The 20,061-nt window shown below is 35.0% G+C and overlaps 1 protein-coding gene across 5 annotated transcripts in view; it reads right to left on the bottom strand.

Moving 5' to 3' along the window:
- Positions 1–1,271: 1,271 nt before the first annotated feature.
- Positions 1,272–20,061, bottom strand: part of FSTL5 (follistatin like 5) — a 270,592-nt gene continuing 251,802 nt past the window's right edge. For all 5 annotated transcript variants that reach the window (XM_063156281.1, XM_063156280.1, XM_063156283.1 and 2 more), the window contains one exon: positions 1,272–3,677. In XM_063156281.1, the coding sequence (XP_063012351.1) occupies positions 2,975–3,677 (703 nt within the window). In that variant the 3' untranslated portion in view covers positions 1,272–2,974. The remainder of the gene's footprint in view (positions 3,678–20,061) is intronic.

The raw sequence follows: 20,061 nt of genomic DNA, 5'->3' as shown, positions 1-20,061 counted from the left end.
TCAGCTTAGGATTTCCTGGAATCCAAGAAGCATGTTCCAGATTGTAAATGAGAATGTTCTTGATTTAAAGTGAAATGTTCCGAGCTAAGGATTTCAAGTGACAAAAGATACTGTTTTTTGAGTTTTGCTTAGGCCATACTTTAGCCCAACCACAACATATGCAGGTTTTACATTAAACTCAATCAAAAACTTACACAAATAAAACAAATTATGTCTCCATCCTCAAGTTGTAATGATAGAATCACAGGACAACTGAGGTTTGAAGGGTGCTTGGCAGGCCTCCAGTCCAACACTGCTAGTCACAGCCAGTTGCACTAAAGGTCAGATGGGCATAATTCAGACAGGTGTTAATAAACTCCTAGGATGAAGACTGCATAGTTTCTCCATCTCTGCTCCCATGCTTGACTGTCATCACAGCTCTTCCTTATATCCAGCCTGAAACTCTTGATTTAATTTATGCTGCTCTCTTGCACAGCTGTGAAGAATCTAACCCTGTCTCTGCTATAACCTCTCATGGGTACTGGCAGGCTGCCGTCAGGCCTCCCTGGAGATGTTGCCTCTCTGGGTTGAAAAAGCCTCCTTACATCAGCTTTCCTCATCGAGCTGCTAGCAAAAAATGGAAACAGGTTCCAGCTCTTCCCTTCATTCAGATTAAAGCTTTCAGTCAGGCCACCTGTATTTGAGAAAGTTGAACTTCAACTATAAGAGCTATGAAAGCAACCATGGTGATCTAATATTTGTTTAACTTCATTGAAAAAAAAATAGTGAGAAGTTGTGGCCAATGTTTACACACACAGTCTGGACAATATTGTCAAAAAAGAAGTAGAATTATTGAAGGCAAATAATAATAACAATCACGTCACTCAACCTGCTGGTCATGTCTCACTTGATGCAGACCAGGATGGAGTTGGATTTCTGGGTTGCAAATGCACACTGCCAAGTCATACTGGGGGCTTTCATACAAAAACACTCCCAAGTTTTTCTCCCGAAGGCTTGCCTCAACCCATTACCCACTCAGCCTGTACTTGTGCTTTAGATGTGCTAATAATGAGACTGTCGTAGAAGATGAGCTTTCCTTTGTAGCAGCCAAAGGAAACTTCTACATTTACTTAAGCTTTTCTAAAAAATTTTCTTTCCACACTACATATTATTTTGCATATATAAAAATACATCTATTTTCATACATCTATTTAAAATAATAGGTGCTTTGAATAGTCAGTTTTGCTTGCCAGCTCACTGGCTGATTGGATGATTCACCAAAGTCAGGACTGTTTAAAATTTATGGGGTTTATTCTCCTTTTTTCAAGCATTTTCTACATACAGAACATTCACATGGTATAAATTACAGAACAAAAACTGCATGAGACAGACTACTGCAATTGAGTAACAGTTTACATGATTATTGTTTGTTCACAATGGAGAGGAGTTCTTAAAAAGGAAAATAGATTCAGTAGCTAGAAATGTAAGCAAATTTTTATCTCTGTTAAAGCTACTTACCAGGAGGTTCGCTCAAGCTAAAGAGAGATCTACTGTACCACACAGGGCAGAATGCTCAATGCACACAAGATTACAATGCTAGAAAAGTCCAGATTTCAAAGCAATTTTACACAATCTAAATTGCAGTAAAACTTTGTTTAAAAAAAGATATTTTTTTCTGATTGCCTTCAGTAAATGGAGGTCATTTTAAGAGCTTATAAGCATTCTTTAGCAAAAACATAATAAAAATAAAAATACTCTCAAACTTCTAAGTCATTGCTCTGAGTCTGGATAGATGTTCACTGCTGGCTTTCTATTGACTTGTTATTCTACTTCTGGGAATCTTATTTTTCCCATTTACATGTTTAACCAGTGTTATATTAGAATACTAAGTAAACAAACTATAAAAAATACAAAGTTTTTGTTTGTTTTTTTTGTTTTTGTCTTTTTTTTTGCACTAATCCAGTTGGATGCAAGAACTAGAAAATCTGTTGAGCTAACCAAATGGTTTAACAAATAGGAATCAATGGTACAATTAATAAGCAAAAATGTCATCTACTGGTTGTAGACTTCAGTTCTTTGAATTATCATTTTCTTAAAATGCATTTTCTTTATGTTTAATTAACAGTTTCCTCAATGATGTAAGTGAAGCTTTGTGATGCCAGGTTTTAAGAATGTGGTATATTCTGAAAGGATGCGCAATATTTCTTTTCAGTAGGCTTGAAACTCCTTGCTGATGACACCCTGTGATAGCTGAAAAACCTAGCATCTATATTTTCTAAAAAAAGGTAAAGCTTCTGCAAGCAGCTTTCTCAACTAAGACACCATAAAAATAAACTCCAAAATGCAGTGATCAGAAAACACTGCAAATACAATTTTTCTTTTTTTTTTTCCTGTCCATGTATGTTGCAACTTGTCACCTGGAATTTGATAGCAGAACTTTCTTTCCAATGACAAGCCACAGTGGGAATAAATTTTATAATTTCTATGTTTGTCTTTCTTGTGAGACTTTTGCTTCAAGGCACAAAATGATTTAAGAGTGGACTGGACAGGACATGACATTTCAGCTTAGGGAGTCAAAGGCTGTTGTACAACAGCTCTTGTTCTGTGTCTGAAGCAAAAACACCCCAAAATTTGAATAATATTTAAGTCTTCCATTTACAAATGCAAAGTATCATATTCAATTTCCTGAAGTTTTTTGATTTTTTTTCTCTTTTTTTACACTAATTTATTATACTTATCATCAATTTCAATATTTAGTTATTTCAAACAACATAATCTCAGCTGATAATTAATAAGGAGTGCCATTATCAAATAGCCATCATTTTTTTAGTCACTTTATGAGGAAGCTGATTCAAATTGTGTACATGTCAAAGAAATAACAGGTATAGAACGGCCCAACAATTTAAAATTAAAATTGTGTAAATTTGAAGAATGGCGTAATATAAGTGCAATGTACTGTAAAACTATCAACTCAGTAAATATCTAACACAGATTCTTATGCTTCTCCAACCCAAACTACTGTGTTGCCTCTCTCAACTTCAGTGATTTCACAATTTAATTTATTGAGCCGTCCATCCAGGATAAACAGAGATTCCTTGGAAGGGGTCATGAGATATTGACCAAAAAGGCCACTGTCTTTTATGAGACGGTTCTTACTGTTCCAAGGCCATTCACCTGCCTTCATGGGTTCCTTCAGACTCTTCACCATCTTCACCTTGCCAGAAGAGAGCTCCATGAAGAGAACATCAGTTTGTGTGCTGGAGCTGCAGTAGACATTGTATTGATGAGCTTCAGTGAAGGACGGCTGAAAAGCTACATCAGATATGTGCAAATTGGTGTGAATGTCAAACGCATCCTGTATTTCCCCTCTCACTGTTATGGACTGGATCCTGAGGAGGCCTTTAGCATCGTCAATGCTGAGCAGGTAGTGCCCATCTGGAGAGACGTGCGGCGTGCCCGTCACGTCGCCGTTGTACCCGACCACGGAATCGGTGACGCTGTCCACGATGAGCTGCGGCAGGACGGCCCCGGTGGTGTCGGGCTTGCAGCAGATAAAAAGGTATCCTCCAAGATGTGTGTAGGCCAGCGACTCGGGAATGCAATTATAATCCTTTAAACTAACTGTCTTGATGTATGACATCGTTTCTAGATCAATTTTCTGGAGCATGGGCTCGTCCTTATGAAGAATATATCCAAACCTGAAAGGAAAAGCACAAAACCAAAGTCAGAGCTACCGTGTGCATAATATATGAGTGGGGAAAGACACCATGAGCAAACGAGATAATATGCACAGCAGTGTATTGCCATACATCTCAGCTTCAGATGTTTCAGATATTAAGGAGTTTATAATATTTTATTTTTAGTGTTGAAATTTAGAATGTATTAAAAAAATGCCTAAAACCCATTTATTTGATTAATGGGAAAGTTCTTTTTTCCTACTGACACAAGGGAAAAAGTAAACCATTACTTTCTATATCTACTCATGTCTAACTTTTACAAAAGCCAGGAAGGAGAAAAAGATTAAATATCAATAGATACCACATCCCACATATTTGAATTCAGTTCACAGAGCTCTTTGACTTACTTGGGAACACCAGCTTAACCCAGCGCTCATTGTTATTCAGATCATTATCTGAATCTTCCTTATTTTAATTCAATAGAAATGAGTATCATAAAAGGATTTAGGTTTATGCCTCCTAATTACCCAAACACCGTATTTCTTACAATTTCAATGATCCTTTATGCTCTTCCATACACCTAGAAACTTTCACTGAACATGAATAATATGGTTACATTTTAAAATCCTAGATCTGATTGATTGTAACCTTTTAATATAAACTATATGACTATTCTTTAATGGTAACGTATATGTTCTGACTGCACAATCAACTGACTATATATATATGCAAAAAAGATACTTCTAAATATTATGGAGTCATCTGAAAGTATATTAGCTTTACTTATCTAAGTAGCTTACACAGCACTTTCCCCAAACAGCTGTTTTCTTTTGGCACATTTCTTGGCACTTTCCTCTGAATCTTTGATCCTAAAAATGAGGCTGCATGATGATAAATCTAATCTAAAAATACCTTTCACATCCTATCAATATAAAGCCATATGACAGCCAGAATGCTCCAACAATTGAGTTGACAATAACACAAAATTTTCACACTATACTTGTAATCCCAGTGTACTTACTAATCAGTGAACTGCCAAAGAAACAGGCAAAAAACATTTCAGGACATTGTTCAGGCAGTTCCTCAGCATAATAGGAATTATATAGGGTGAATTACTTTTGCACTTTCTACTGAACTGATGTAAGAGACTTTTAATTTTAGCTCCACCTTCCAAAACCCTTGCATACTGCTTCAGTATCATAAAAGCATAGAACTAAAGATCTTTTTCAATTGTTAGGGACCTTAGGATTTCATGTAGTACAAATCCTGCCCAAAAGGCTCAGTGTGAATCACACTGTCCACAATTACAATTTGATCAGATTTTAAGATCAATTTTGTCTTTAATTATGAATTCAATCATCTTGGTTAGGAAAGTGTGAGTGAGCTTTTTTGGGAGTTATGTCTGGATAATTTACTCAAGATAATGTTATTTTTCTAGTCATGACATTTGCTGTTCTGTCATAGAAAAAGATTAGGATCATCAGGCAGAATTTGATTTTTAAATTTTTTGGCCATATAATATCTGTTTCTTAATCTTTTTGGGTAGCCATTAACTCACAGATTCCTGGTTTCATTATTAATTAGTAAGTACTTTTCAGCTATAAGAAAGAGAAAGATTTTGTATTATGTACAAAATCATCCTGAAATAGAAAAGGTTAAATAGGTAACAACACTGGCACTTCACATCTCCATGTTTAATAACCAGTGTTAGACACATGAGCAGTGCTTACAAAAGGACAATGGAATTGGCTTATTGATTGTGGATTTACATAACAATGTAGAGCAACAATCAGTGAACTATCCAGGAACATCAGTATTCACCAGAAGATAAAGGGAAAATACCTAATTTTAAGGTCAATGTGATGACATTATGACTGAATAACTTAATTCTAAGCTCTTATAATATTATTTAATCTATTTTAATAAGAGAACACAGTGCAGAGAGTTTTTGCTTTAACTACTTTTGATCTCAATTTCAGTTGCAAACACAGAGTATATTTTTTTTTGAGACTGGCAAGCTGACCTTGGGTTTAAAAACATTATTTTTCTCTTTCAGCATATCAATATATAGTCACGGGAAAAATGAGGAAATCTTTTTTAAAAGTGAAAGAAAAAGCTCTCACTCAGTTGTTTTTAGCTTACATAGGTACTAAGCCACAGACATATATCCAAGTGAAATTTTCCAATACACATGAACATACACCAAATCCTTACTGTGATGTTGAAAATACAGCAGTCATCATCTACATGACTAAATCTATAAATACTTTTTAATATTTGGCCTGTTGTTCTCAGAAACTGTATTAAAAATAGTAATAAATTCTCTTCTTTAAAAAAATAATTCAACATTTTAATATATTTGATACATTTTATTCTATACATGTGTCCATCATATTTCATGGTACCTTTATTTAATTCAGGAAAAAGACTTAAAATTTGACTGTACGTTTCAAGTTGCACTTTAGTTTCTATCCTGCATGAGAGAAAACATAAGTATTCTTTTTTAAAAACAAGTTAATTCTTTTTTAAAAACCCAAATGAATTTTTAACCATTTTCCAACACAAAACAAAATTAAAAATCTAAATGGATCTATTTCAAAACAAATTTTTTTTGCATTTATCATATATCAAGCAAGAATAAGAAGAAATTTTTATGCTGCTTGACAATTCATTTTTTTCTAAAGATTATTCCAGGTCATAAAAATTACCTTCTTCTATAGTAAAATACAAATGCAAAACAAGATTATCATCAATTATCTAAATCAGCAAATCTTACTTGCTGATTTAAATTGTGATTAAAATGAAGTATTTAAATCAATTTGATTCAAAGAAATCTGCCTTGATTATGATTATTTGATTAAGCAGTGTTAATGATCAATTTATGCTATTTTTTTTTTGCACCCAAATGTTACTGATTTCAAGAGGAATATATAAGTTACTAATCTTTGTTTCTCAGATATTATTCCCAGAATGTATGTTTTTGAACCACAGGTACACTTAACCCATGTTTACTTTGGTTACATGTCGCCCTGGTTTTTTAAGTTTTTCTAAGCCTTCTGATGTTTACATTCTTGTAACAAACTTTCTCACACACTTTATGTAAATAACTTATTGTTTTGCACTCTTTTATGAAGGAAGAGAAATTTGATAGACTATTAGTTTGTCCAGTGTCATTGGAGAGGTGGCACTGTCACCCTCCAGTCCACTGTCACTTTTGGAAATCTATACATGTTAGAGTCAGAAATAAAACTTCCCTCTTTTTTACCTTAGAGAGCTGCGTGTCCGGGTAGTTTAATTTTGTGTCCTATAGCGACAGGTTACATAAACTCTTTGATTACCAAATGTGAATGTGTTTTCTAAGGTTAAAAAAAAAGGTCTTGTCTACCTTCCCTAAGGATAGCATCAACTGCACATGTGGAAAGACTCACATTTGGCATCTAGCCTTGCCCACAGAGGACACTGCCACTGGGCTGTACTCCAGCTTCCCATTACCTTGTGTCACACAAATCCCCTAAACTCAGAAGGTTTGCATAAACATCCCCCAATGCATGTCATCAGGATAAATTTAGCTACTGTGGAATAATTAAGATCCTTTAAAGGTTTTTTGTTGACTAACCTGGTTAGTGTGAATTGAATATCTTAGGAGCCACAGAAGACTGTTGATGTAAACCTGCCCACTAGCACAGACAGATTTAATAAAAATTATGCTTGTCCACAGCAAGGGTCTCCAGATCTCCAGACTTAGTCAACAAACACATTTTAAAACAAACCAGCTGATAACATAAGGGTACTAGTTTCTTTTATAGCTTTATCTATCTCCTAGTAATATTTAGTTTACAGTTCAAAAAGCCACAAGTAAAAAGTTTACAGTTCTGTGGACAGACTGTTCCTGGGATGTAAACAGTGGCTTCAGCTTTGGTAATTGAGTTTAACTGAAAATTATAGAAACTGGCTTCAACATTTTACCCACTTTATCTGATGTTTTATTTTTATTGCACTTGAGAAATTTATTGTCCCTTGCTTTGGAGCTATTAAGGAACTTGATTTTATATGCTACAGCAGCTACCCATACGTATTCTGATAATCAGTTATACCTGAATGCCTGTTTACAATGTATCTTGCTTATAAAGTGTGCAAAGAGCAGTTTAATGCATTTTTTTCAGTGATTATTTATTTTCAACTCACAATTATTTACAGCTATCCATGCTATTCATTGCATTCTATTTACTTCTGTATTGGAAACAAAGGTTTGGTAGATAGGCTCTCTTTCCTTCCTTAGAGAACTGTCTTCTCTAGCCCTGATAAAATATAACTCCATTTTCTTGTAACATTAACATGCAAAAGACTTTTTGCTTTATAATGTTTTCTAGTTCCAACTTTAAAAAGTCACTGCTTTGGACACAGATGTAAAATTAGCCCACAGTGTAATGTTTCTGGAGCTGAATACACTGAGAGATCAGTTATGTGAGCAGAATAATGTACAGAACATATATAGCAGTTTATAGTTACTGACTTCAAAGCACTGTACAGATAATACACAGGGTAAAGAAAGCTGAATGACTGGCCTAAGGCTATATAATAATTCATTGGCATACTCCAGGTGAAAATACAGGTTATCTAAGGCCCAGCATGGTTTCTAACTTATCGTGCTACTGGTTCCTATTGCAACTGAGGTATTAGAGAGATGTGAGAAGAAAACATATAAAAAAAATAATTTTGAATAAGAGTATACAAAATCACTCCATCAAAATAATGTTTTTGATTACTAAAAATAGACAGAACTTTGGACCTGGCTGGGAGAGAAATTGGTAAAATTTCATGAAGGACCTACCCTTCCCAAAACTGGGAGCATAGCTGCCAAAAGCAATTTATTAGAACTAACAGGATTTCATCAATACTACTGTTTAAACAATTCTTTCTTGGCTGTCATACTGCCTGCAAGGTTTCAGGGCTCCAATTAAAATTTAGTAAAGCTGGACAGGGATGCAAATACCCTAACAGACCAACAATACAGATAAAAAGGGGGGGGGGTTGGAATCATTTAAAACTGCCAGTCTTCTTGGGTGTAAAAGGATTTTGCAAGCTGTGTGTTTCATATGTTTGTCTGCCTGTCTCAGGGAGAGCTGTGTGGCTGCAGCTTTGAGAAGCTGAACAAATCGAGAGAGGTCTGTTCCTGTGCCTGTGAGGTTTGTGAGGCTGATCCTCAGTCTCTGAGAATTGCCAGGCAGAGGCATAAGGATGGAAAAAGTAATGAAGGTCTGGAGGGAGGGTACAGAAGGGAAAAGGGGAAGTGAAGAAAACTGATAAGAAAAGCTAAGAATTTCATGTTTGGTATGGTTTAAAAAAATACAAACCCAACAGAAAGAAAAAAAAGAGAAAAAATATACTTTTGTTACCTAAGATGAGAAAGTACTTTACAAGCCACTGGCAAATGAGGAAGGTGATGAACTGATTTTTTATAGGGACGTATATCTGTCAGGTTAGACAATTTGTTCCTAATAATTTTGAAAGAGTTGACTAGCTCTTAGCATTTTAATAAATCTCAGAATAACAGGAAAATTTGGAAAGTCTGAAAAAAAAAAGATTGTTGAAATATTCATAAGACGAAGTCAGGTATCCCAGCTAAGCTGAACAGCTTGATGCATATCCAAGGGAAATAATAAAATAGATGATATGAGAATGAGTTACAGAAAATCATGAATATAACACAGTCAACATGGGTTTATGAAAAAATTAACTTTGTCAGACAAACCTAATTTAATTTTTTTATTAGAAAACTTTCTGAAGGTAACTGAATATCAGGAGGGTTTTCTTGGAACAAAACTCATACCTGAAAGAAAAATAATTTATCTGTAATGAAATGTAGTTGTCAATGCAGAATCATCATTTACTGGAAACTTCTTGGTACAAAAGCTGATACTTCATAAAATTTTCACTGATGATTTGGATGTAAATGTCTATGAATGTCCATGACTCTGAGGTTGTAGATAATGACCATAAAATCTTTATAGTCAGTTGCTCATTCAAGCAAAATGTGTTCAAAGGTGGCCAAGTGTAAAGTTGAGCAGTTTCAGGTGTGAATGAGGAATGTATGACATGAACACAGAACAGTATCATAAAAAGTAGCAGCTATAAAAGGATTTAATGATCAAAGCAGACATGAAAATCAATATGAAATCTGAGTCTAATGAGTCAAAAATAAAACCGAGGCCCATCAGCCTCCATAAAGTCCTTAAGGGTATACCAAAAAAGAGGTGAGTAAGAATGATAGAACATACTCACTTCAACACACCTGTATTCTACACTGGGGAGACTAAACTAAGAAAGCTTTATGGGTTTTTTTCCTCATTTCTGCCCTTCTAAAAAGGAATAAAAGAAATTAGGGGCAAGAAAAAACTTGAAAATTATTTGAGGAATAGAGACAATGGCTTTATGCAAGAGTCTGAGTCCAATATAAAAATGGTTTCATACTGAAAATAGAAAACTTTAAATTAGGAATAGGCAATTTTTCCTAGCAATGGGAACAATATACCATTGCAACCAGCTACAATAGACATGATGAATTTTTGGTGGTGGGACTCTCTAGGTGAAGATTATACTACCATCTACTTGGATAAATGGATGTAGCTTCAAAAATATCAGATTCATTATCTGAATCGCTGAATGACTATTTGAAATGTTTAAAACCTAAAGTACATGCAGAAGACAGAGAAAATGTTCTCATGGCCTCTTCTAGCTGATGGATATATGAAACACCATTTTTTTGGCTTTGTTCATATAACCAAAATTGCATAGGTACAGTAGATTTTAACCTTGTACTACTCATTCATTTGATGGTTAGATATTAACCATCATAAAATCATAGAAACATCAAGGTTGGAAAAGACCTTTAAGATCACACAGACCAAGCACTCCCCCAGCACTACCACTGTAACCTCTAAACCACATCACCATATCATCCAGACATGACTTGAACACCTCCAGGGGTGGTGATTCCACCACCTCCCAGGGTAGCCTATTCCAGTGCCTGAAAAGGAGCAACCAAGTGCTTTAAATCTCATGAAATGACTGTGATTGGACACAATCCCTCAGCTCACAGACACACACACAAGTAAAATGCAGAGGAATCTGCCCTTCTGCAGACCTAAGGTTGTGACGCCACTTTTTCATCCACTGTACAGAAAACAGCTGTTTTTTAAAACTTGTCTTACACTGTTTCTGACCTTAAGTAATTGCGAAATTCACATGAGTTACTAATAATATTACAATTACAATCTTTCATACACATGTATATTTTCAAAATAAGCATCGTCCTTGACAACACATTGATCTCCTCATTCAGAAGGTTTATGTATTGCTTGTAATATTACAACTATCAAAGCTTTATAGTGGGGTGAAAGATGTTCTAAGGCTGCATGGTCACTCTTTTGAGGTTTACTGATCTAACTGTACAAGATCATGGTGGATAGGCTGAGGAAATAGTGTTAGACCATGGAGACCTGCTTCAGAACAGTTACCTGTTTACACACAGCAAAGATCAGTTGCAAACAAATTTCAGTCATCTCTCCATAGCCTAATTGCTGCCTTCTAAGTAACAGATGAATCTCTCTTCCCTTCTCTGCAGCATTATGAACCATCTCAGCATAGCAGTGTCAGATTATTAACTCTGCTTCCATTGCTAGATTGGATCTCATCTTTCTGATGAAGGAGACAAGAACAACTATTAAAAAAAAAAATAGTACTTACCAAATTTGAAAGAAAAAATATTGCAAGTCAATAAGATGATAGTTTTGGATTGCACAGGTAAATAGATTGGGGGATGCAAAAAAGCTGTATGTAATAAAATGGGGTAAGAAAACGTCATCCTCCAGTGTTATCTACAGCACCAGCAAAATAGGGACATTTCACAAAATTTATATTAGTGAGACTTTTGTATGAGATCTCTGCAAACCAAATCTGTAAGTGCATGTGCTGAGCTTTGACTATCCCAAGATTTCTCTTTCCATTCTGAGTAAAGGAAAGCTATCAAATCTGAGTAAAGAAGTCTGCACTACTACTCCATGTTCTATAGAGATGGAACCCAACCCCCAAAGTAGCCATAACATTGTAACTTCCCAAAGCACTAGGCTACCTAAAAAGATTAAAAAATACAGCCCCTTATAATCATGTCATTAAATTGTGTCTGTCACCTCTGCTCATTTAGCTCTGGTTTTATGATTAGGCTGTTGGAAAACAGCAAGTGATAGTTGAGAACACCTTCACTTTTCTATAATGTTTTACATATAGTTGATGAAATATTCAATTCAAAATTTCCTGTCATATAGCTTAGTCTGTAGAGACCTCCCACTGCTCATTAATCCCTGATTAATATTTATGACAATTTCAACCCTTATGTCTCTTCTAGCCAGTGAAACAATGCACAATATCAGCACATAAAGGTGTTTCTCACAGTGCATACTGGAATCATGTGTAACTTAAACCTGCCAGGTATGAGAGCAAATCTTTAGATTTCTAATAATTCACTGTACAGTTAATACAAGTGGGAGCTGCAGCCTGTGGGCATATCACTCCAATTGGAGTAAATGCTAGAACTGTGAAATCTGTGACTGTTTCTTTCTTCCCTTACTCCATATGAATAAACAACAACGATTTTAATCCCAGATTTTCAAGATTTTTGACCATATGTTGTGACAAAACTTTAAACAAATTAGGGCTAATTATACTTAGCAAGTCTATAGCAGTTTCTTATAAGAGTAGAATACTGGATTTGGCTGAGATGGAGTTAATTTTTATTAATTTTTATTATACCAACCTGCATGCAGTTTTTTAAATTTATGAACAAAAGTGTTGACAACTCACCAATGTTTTAGTTATTGTTCAGCACTGCTGGCACAGCACCAAGGCCTTCCCTGATTTTTACTCTGCCTTTCCCATGGGTAGTCTGCAGGTTTGGATAAGGTTGGGAGGTGACACAGCGGGCTACCCCAGGGATATTCCATAACATGTAACATTATGTTCAACAACTAAACTTCTTCCAAAGCAGCTGCTGCTCCTGCTAAATGGGAACTCAGCTGCAGGCTCGGGACAGCTCTCCACAGGGAGTCATTAGTTGTCCATAATGAGTTTTACAGAACCCAGAGAAAGGGAAACTGAGGTAACTCGAATATACTTTTCCAAACCAACTTCAAAGAGACGAGAAGAGTATCCTAAAATGTGGTAATTGCAAAATGTAATTTAAAAAAAAATGCAGATCATATGGATGCTTGCCTTATTGCCTTATTTTTTAAAAATGAAAAACCATGCTCACATATTTAAAGCTACATAATTACAGTGACAAAGTTAATAACACTATAGATTATCAGTTCTGCTTTCGTCTCACAAAATAAATTCAAGACCATATTTTTAAAGTATTTTTAAAGCATTTAAAAGGTATTTTAAATATGAGATTTTGCTCCACGCTTCATGAACCTATAAGCCTGTTTGTAACACACACAAAAAAAAGAGAACAGTAAACCCAGGAACTCCATCATTCTTTTCCCAAAGTAATTATCATAATTGCCACTATCTTATATTTCCTGAAAAACAACCTGAAGACTCTCATTGCCAAGCTGCCAAAGTAATCCCTATAGCAAATCAGATTATTGGTCTACCAATTTAGTCCTCTCTCTTGCTCTAATCAGATAATCAAATGTCTCAGAGTGAGGGAAATCTTTTATCAAATCTTTCTTTGGAATAACGTGCTCACAAGAACTTGCTCATCACTGAGAAGTAACTTATTAGGCATCAACACCAAATTCATATATTAAAAGTACCAATTTTAGAAACTTTACTAGGTTTTATTATGACACATAAATATTACCAGTTTTTTACAAGTATTTTCACATCCTCTCTCTTTTCATACCTAATTTTCAGTTTTTTACCTGAAAAATTCCCATCACCCTAAGTTTCATTGTTTGGAACAGGTATAAAAGGTAAAAAACCAAATTTTCCTTACATGCTATGCAGCTTTCACTTATGAGAAAATGTGAAAGTGCAGATTATCATTTCACAGGATTTGTATAGCTGGCTCCCTTTCACTGCTCAAAATAAATTATTCAATCACTATCCTTTAAGGTGTGGCGTTTTCAAACAAGAAAAACAAACCTTTGTTAATGTAGAAAAATGGTTTATTATGGTTTAGAACAAGTAATGATGGTTTTACATAAAATTTCTCTTAACTTCTTTATCAAGTCTAATCAGCCTAAGTACCATTGACTCTGGCAAAGCTCAAGAAGAGTAGTTTGCTTTTCACAAATGAACAAAACATCTTTTTCCTCTCAAATATCTCACTGTTCTTATATATCTGTTATGTCAATGTTCCTTATAGCTATACCAAAAATGCTTTGAATGTCATTAAACAATTTAAAATGCGTGCAGCTTCCTGCTCTGGATTTTGTGGGTTTATTCTATAACAAGAAAGCAGATTTCAATAAATGAATTAGAAAATGTATTGCAGAAGTATCATTGGTAGAATGCGCTATGTCTTGGTAGTGGTAAACAAACCTGCAAACCAGAAATGTGGCTGAAGTCTTTAGTGACTCACCCAGTTCTGTGGGAGGTTTCCTGGTTACAGAATGTCACATTTATGTGCATAATTCTCCATCTTCATCACTGTAGTACCTAAGTAAGCTTTTTTCCTATTTTCTATTACTGAGAAAAGACTTAATAAGAAACTTATTCCACAAGATCAAGACTTGTTGCCTGAACTTCAGCACCACCACATTTTAATACCTCTCTGCATATCTGAGAAGAGTTGACTTTGTTTACAAACCAAAATACATAGCCATTGCACAAGGAGGTTGTTTACTGCCAAGCCTTTTCTGAATTCATTTGATACAGTCACAGGGCAAACACTCATCCTGTGAGTTGGTGTATTTCACACTGGCAAGGATTCTGCTGCCACTTTGTTATGACTGTTAATAGGTGTGTAGCAAAAGCATCCTTCAGCACCTGTGGATTCCTCTTTGGATCCTTCTTCTGTCATCCAAATCCTATGGGACAGAGGGAGGGATAACAGGGGGAAAACCCCACACCAGTGCTGAAATTGCATGAAATATCACTCTCTCATACATGTGGTTTACTTACTGCTGAGCTCTAATGGAGGTATGTATTATTTGATATAAAAGGAGCAAGTTACAAAACATAAACATGCATATGAGTATATATATCTATATTAATATATATATACAGGTATAATATCAGCTTGCAGTTGAAGTATAGGAAGAAAATCACATACTTAGGCACCCCTCCTTTCACTGTTTTTTCTTCTAAGATAAGAATGGAAAAGTAAAAATAATTTTTGCCTCACATATTCTGGGCCTCTGTCCTAAGGTTCCAAATAATTTCACTGCTACTCTCTGCACAATCCTGTATCTTCCAAATTTTCCTATAAAGACCCCACTGATGCTGACTGACATCAAGTAGCAGAATCCTTGAAAGCAAAGACTTTTCCTTTTCCTCTCAAGGGATAAGCCTGCTCTCTCTCTTAGGATTAAACATAAATGCTTTCATTTTCAGTTGATGAACTGGAGAGTTGAATGTGTACATATCAGTATCATATATCATTTAGAACAGCAGTGCTAGATCTCAAGCCACACAAAGTTGAGTTCTGGGTGGTTCTGATAAGGATTTCAAGTAATACACTTGGAAATTTAAAAAGAAAGTGCTGTTTAGCTTAAGCCTATGTGCAAAATCAGCGGTCTGCCACAATGACCAGTTTAATTTTAAGTTCTGTATTTTTTATAATCTGTTAGTTTCATCAGTTTATTAAAAATTGATATATGAGCCAGAAAATAAAAAAAGTCTTAACTGTATCTCTTCCAGAGTACATACACATATCAATTTGTATATATTTATACCCTTATTGCTTTGAAATAAACAAGAAAAAACCAATTTCTTCAGTTCTAATCAAGCACAGCTGCTCCATTCCTCTTCTATCATATCAATCATCAATAAGGAGGATCAAGAATTGCCATTACAAATGTACAGCCTCACCACAACTCCTTAGTGCAAAAATAATTATCCACAGGTAGCATTCCTCTTCTGAGGACGCCTACATTTTTATGCACAACTGTGTATGTCTAAATATGAGCTGAAAATCTAAGCTGCTATTTTTTGCCAGCGGAAATCTAAACCACGCAGTCAACAAAGTCCAAAGAATTTTTTAAAATAACCAGTACCAGAGGCCCGTAGGGGAGTGAGAAATACTGTTTATACACTGTGTGTATAGACTAAATCTCCAGTAACCATTGCAGGAGACAGACATCTTACACCCACAGATATACTGCATTTTCACATCTAAATCTAGGTGCCTACAATCTGGACCTCACACTCACCATAAGCATCCTCTCAGCATGAAAACGTAATATCCAAATATAGCCTCATAAAACTTTGCACATATTTGGGCAATTGAGGCTTAAATGACTGACATCACATCACAATGTGACTAAGAGCTAGAATTACACATGAAATGTGATTGCCTGTTTCTCCAAGCCCTTATAACAAGTTCAGGTATCATACAGCAGTAGGGGCTATTAAAGGTTGCCTTTGAGGTCAGAAATTCAAACAACTGATTCAAGGAATAGCTAGCACTGCTGAAAGTGCCTGCATAGAGTGAAGAATGTTACATAAATCTCCATGCAAAACAGCCCTAGAAACAGATGTCTCTCCCAGAATCTTCAGGAATCTCTAAAGATGATTTTCACCTCTCTTGAAGCACAGCTTTAACAGAAAACCATCACTTTTCTTTCCACAAAAAGTATAATTTGCCAGCCATAACAATCAACTTCAGTACTCTTTCAAGGCTAGAGAGTCATCCAACAAAGATACAGAGAACCTCTTCAGTCTGCCTTTCATTTTTGTCTTAGGGTTTTGTGGAGATCTAAGAACTGTGTGCAAATCTTATGTATGAATTTTCCAAGAGCGACTTTGTTTATCACAATATCTCAGTGAACTGTTTTCATGACACTACTGAAGTACTTGGAATACTCTGAGAGCACTATCACCACTGCAAAGTATCGAGATGGAATCCACTTCAGACAATGAATTCACAAAAGATAACTAACATTTTTCAAGAAAATTAAATAACAGAATGTGGCTAGTAACCGTGCTATATGTACTGATTTTAAAAGTTCAGGAAATTTCCTGGTTTATAAAGAATGATTTTTAAAGTGTTTCTGTGGACAGGAAATAGAAAAGCTATGCAAGGGAACAGTACTATGCTACACAATTTTTCCCATCCTAAAGAATGGTTAACACAGGAAGAAATTCAAGCCCACTGAGGCACAGCTACTTGCATTAACTATAGCAGAGTTAGGTCCAAACTGTCTCACCAATATTTATTGTCTTTATGATACTGTGAAATGCATACTGGGTTATTGTGCAAAACACTCTACAGCAAAGGTCACAAGAGAAAAACAAAGCATGAAGAAGAAACCCAATGCAGGACTTAAAGGTCTGGACTAGAAAAGTGCCAGTTATGGGATTTCTGACACTGCTTCTTTAAATTTGCAAGGTGTCATTTTTTTCCCCCTCTTCCTTCAGGCAGAGCAACTTACTTTGCCTCTTCCATGCACACACAGCCAAGCAAGATGCAACTGTGGGGCTGCCAGCAGTTGGCAAATTAACAATTTGAGTTCCTCTATGCTATTTTCTTCTTTTAGACAAGCCACTCCAGCTGCAGGCAGTATAAAAGAGGAATTATCTATGCATTTTTTAAAAAGATGAAATAGAGAAAACCTTTAGGACTTTTTTCTCCTAAAAATTAGGATAAATTTAATTTTTCATTTATTTAAAAGAATATATTAACATAAAATTTTAAGAAATGTAAGAATTTTAAGAATCCTTCCCTTCAGGCAGATGGACAGACTAGAAGATGAGGAGGAAGGGAAGGATAATATAAAATCTGATGTCCTCTATCCTTTCTGGTTTTGGTCTACCCCAAGAGATTACCCTTATGAAGACTATATACATTTTTTTAAATGTGAAATCAACCACTTCAGGAAAATTATGTTCTCAAAATAGAAAGCAAATATAACAGAAGAGAATAAAATAAGCTACAGTCAAAATTATCCATACAAGAAGCAAAGAGCAGTATTTTTGTACAAAAGAGAAATTTTCTAACCCAAATAATTCTGTTCAAGAAAAAACCCCAAACTATTATCTACTTTATCCTGACTGAATAAAAATTTTGTTTAAAGCCTCTCAATATTTTGTGCTTAGAAATAGGGACAAAAAAAATAAAACCCACAGAACATAAGGCTGTGGGGCCACTCTTATGGAAAATGATCCATTTTAGAGTAAAACAAGATCATCGCTATAATTTCTGTTGCATAAAGAACAGAATTTGTTTGCAGGTCTAGTTTTCTAAAAATATTGACTCTTATACTTCTGCTTGGGAAGAAGTTCTGGGTTTTGAAAACTTCAGGTTTCAAAACGGAAACATGAATGTTTGTGTTCTTATAGAATTACACATTAAAAATCTCATCTGTACTTCTCCAACTAGAAGAAAAAAATATCTATTTAATAACAGGCAACCTTTGAAATTTACAGTGTATATGGGATGAAAGAGGAAAACTAATACATAGCCAGATATAACTTGCTTTCATTAAAATTATTATGTGCGTTAAGCAATACCTTTTTATGATAAAAATAGATGGCAGCAGAGATCTAATCAATCAAAAATCATAAGTTTATTTAATAATACTGATAAAAATAAATATAAGTTTTCATAGATTAATTTGGAAAGGAACTTAATATTCAATTGTAAGTAGTATTAAATGAAAATTTTTAGATCTATGGGAGCAGACAGTCTTAGTAATGAAAAAATTCCTGATTAGATCCTCAAGTGTACTGAAATATAATAGAAAAGGACATTGCAAGGGCTAGGGGCAAAAGAAAAAAAAAAAAACAAAAGTAACCGGCTGTCCCACACAAAGGGGATAACAAGCGCTGAATATCACCTGAGAGATCTCAAAGAGATCTTTATAGCAAGTATTCCAAGACTGCAGAGATTGACATTCATAGATCCGTTCTGAAGATTTTATTATTTTTTGATATTGCTTTTTATATACTTCACAGATGTGAATATGGCATCTCTATTTCCATTCTTAGTGAGGGAGCCCAGTGTAGAGAGGATTAAATTAAATGTCAAAGACTCCACAGTCAATGATGGTCAAACATACTAAAATGATTGTTTTTTTTCTCTCTTTCTTTTACTCTCCCAGCCCATACTGACCATTATTTTGAAAAATAAGGATATCAAGGACTTCAAGACAGCCATGCAAGACAGATGGGAAGTAATATTTCATAAGGGCTTGAAGGAATCCTGACAAGTGTTATGTTCTTGGAATAAAGGGATCTCAAATTAAGCTTTGTGCTCTGAGATTGAATAAAAAAAAAAAAAATCCATTACTAGACAACATGTAACAGAGATAGAAGATAATATCATAAAATGGAAAATTTTATGCATTAGTAAGCTTTCATCTTCTGAGTTTATCCTACATCATATTTAATACAATGGGCTCTGGATTAAAACATGAACACAACAAATTTAATGCTGCTGAGCTGAAATAAATGACATTGTTTGTGTCATCAACAAAATCCTCCCTCTTACTGGGATACTTTTCACTAGGGTGGAAAAACCAAGAGTGATACAATCTTTTAAGCATTTTATTTGGAGAAAGTCCATGCAAGTTGCCTTCTGTACCTCTGCAGGAGAAATCAAGTGCTTGCAAGCACTTCTTGTGAGAAGAGATGATTTCTTTTGACACACTGCACAAAGCCCAGGACTTCTGACCCTTAGTGCACATTTGCACAGCTTAGGGATAAACTCTGAATTTTTAGGGTACCAGTAATGCAGGTGTCTATGAATTGTTTGAGGTCTCCCTGGGGGAGCCCTTGCAAGATGTGTATTGCAATGAGTTTTTAAATTATTGAAAATTCTTGTCCAATGATGACAAGAAATAGTCCAAGAAATTTTAGGACAAAGGGAAGTAACTTACTTTCTACATTATTAGTATCCAGGAATATATGAAACAGTTCATGTTATATCATAAAGGAACCCACACAGCAAAAATCTATTTTTAGTGTTGGCAGCAAATGCATTTTTCTGTCTCATACTTTCTGGGGAAAGAGAGCTAGAAATTTAATAAAAAAACCCCAATCATTTTTAAAGCAATAAAAGTCAAAGAAATGGTTAGCTATACAGACACAGCAAACAAAAGACATTCTAAAGATGCTCCTAAATATCAGTATAAGGTAGGATAGGATTAAGACAATCTGGCACTTCAGAAAATAGGGTAACACCAAGGTGGGCAGATGCCACATGGACTGCTCAAATTTATAGATGCCAAAAGAAATAGTCAGC

This window comes from Melospiza melodia, chromosome 5 (assembly GCF_035770615.1).
Source record: "Melospiza melodia melodia isolate bMelMel2 chromosome 5, bMelMel2.pri, whole genome shotgun sequence".
Lineage (NCBI taxonomy): Eukaryota > Metazoa > Chordata > Aves > Passeriformes > Passerellidae > Melospiza > Melospiza melodia.
Note: the sequence above shows the minus strand (reverse complement) of the source record. Positions and strands in the feature narration are given on the sequence as shown.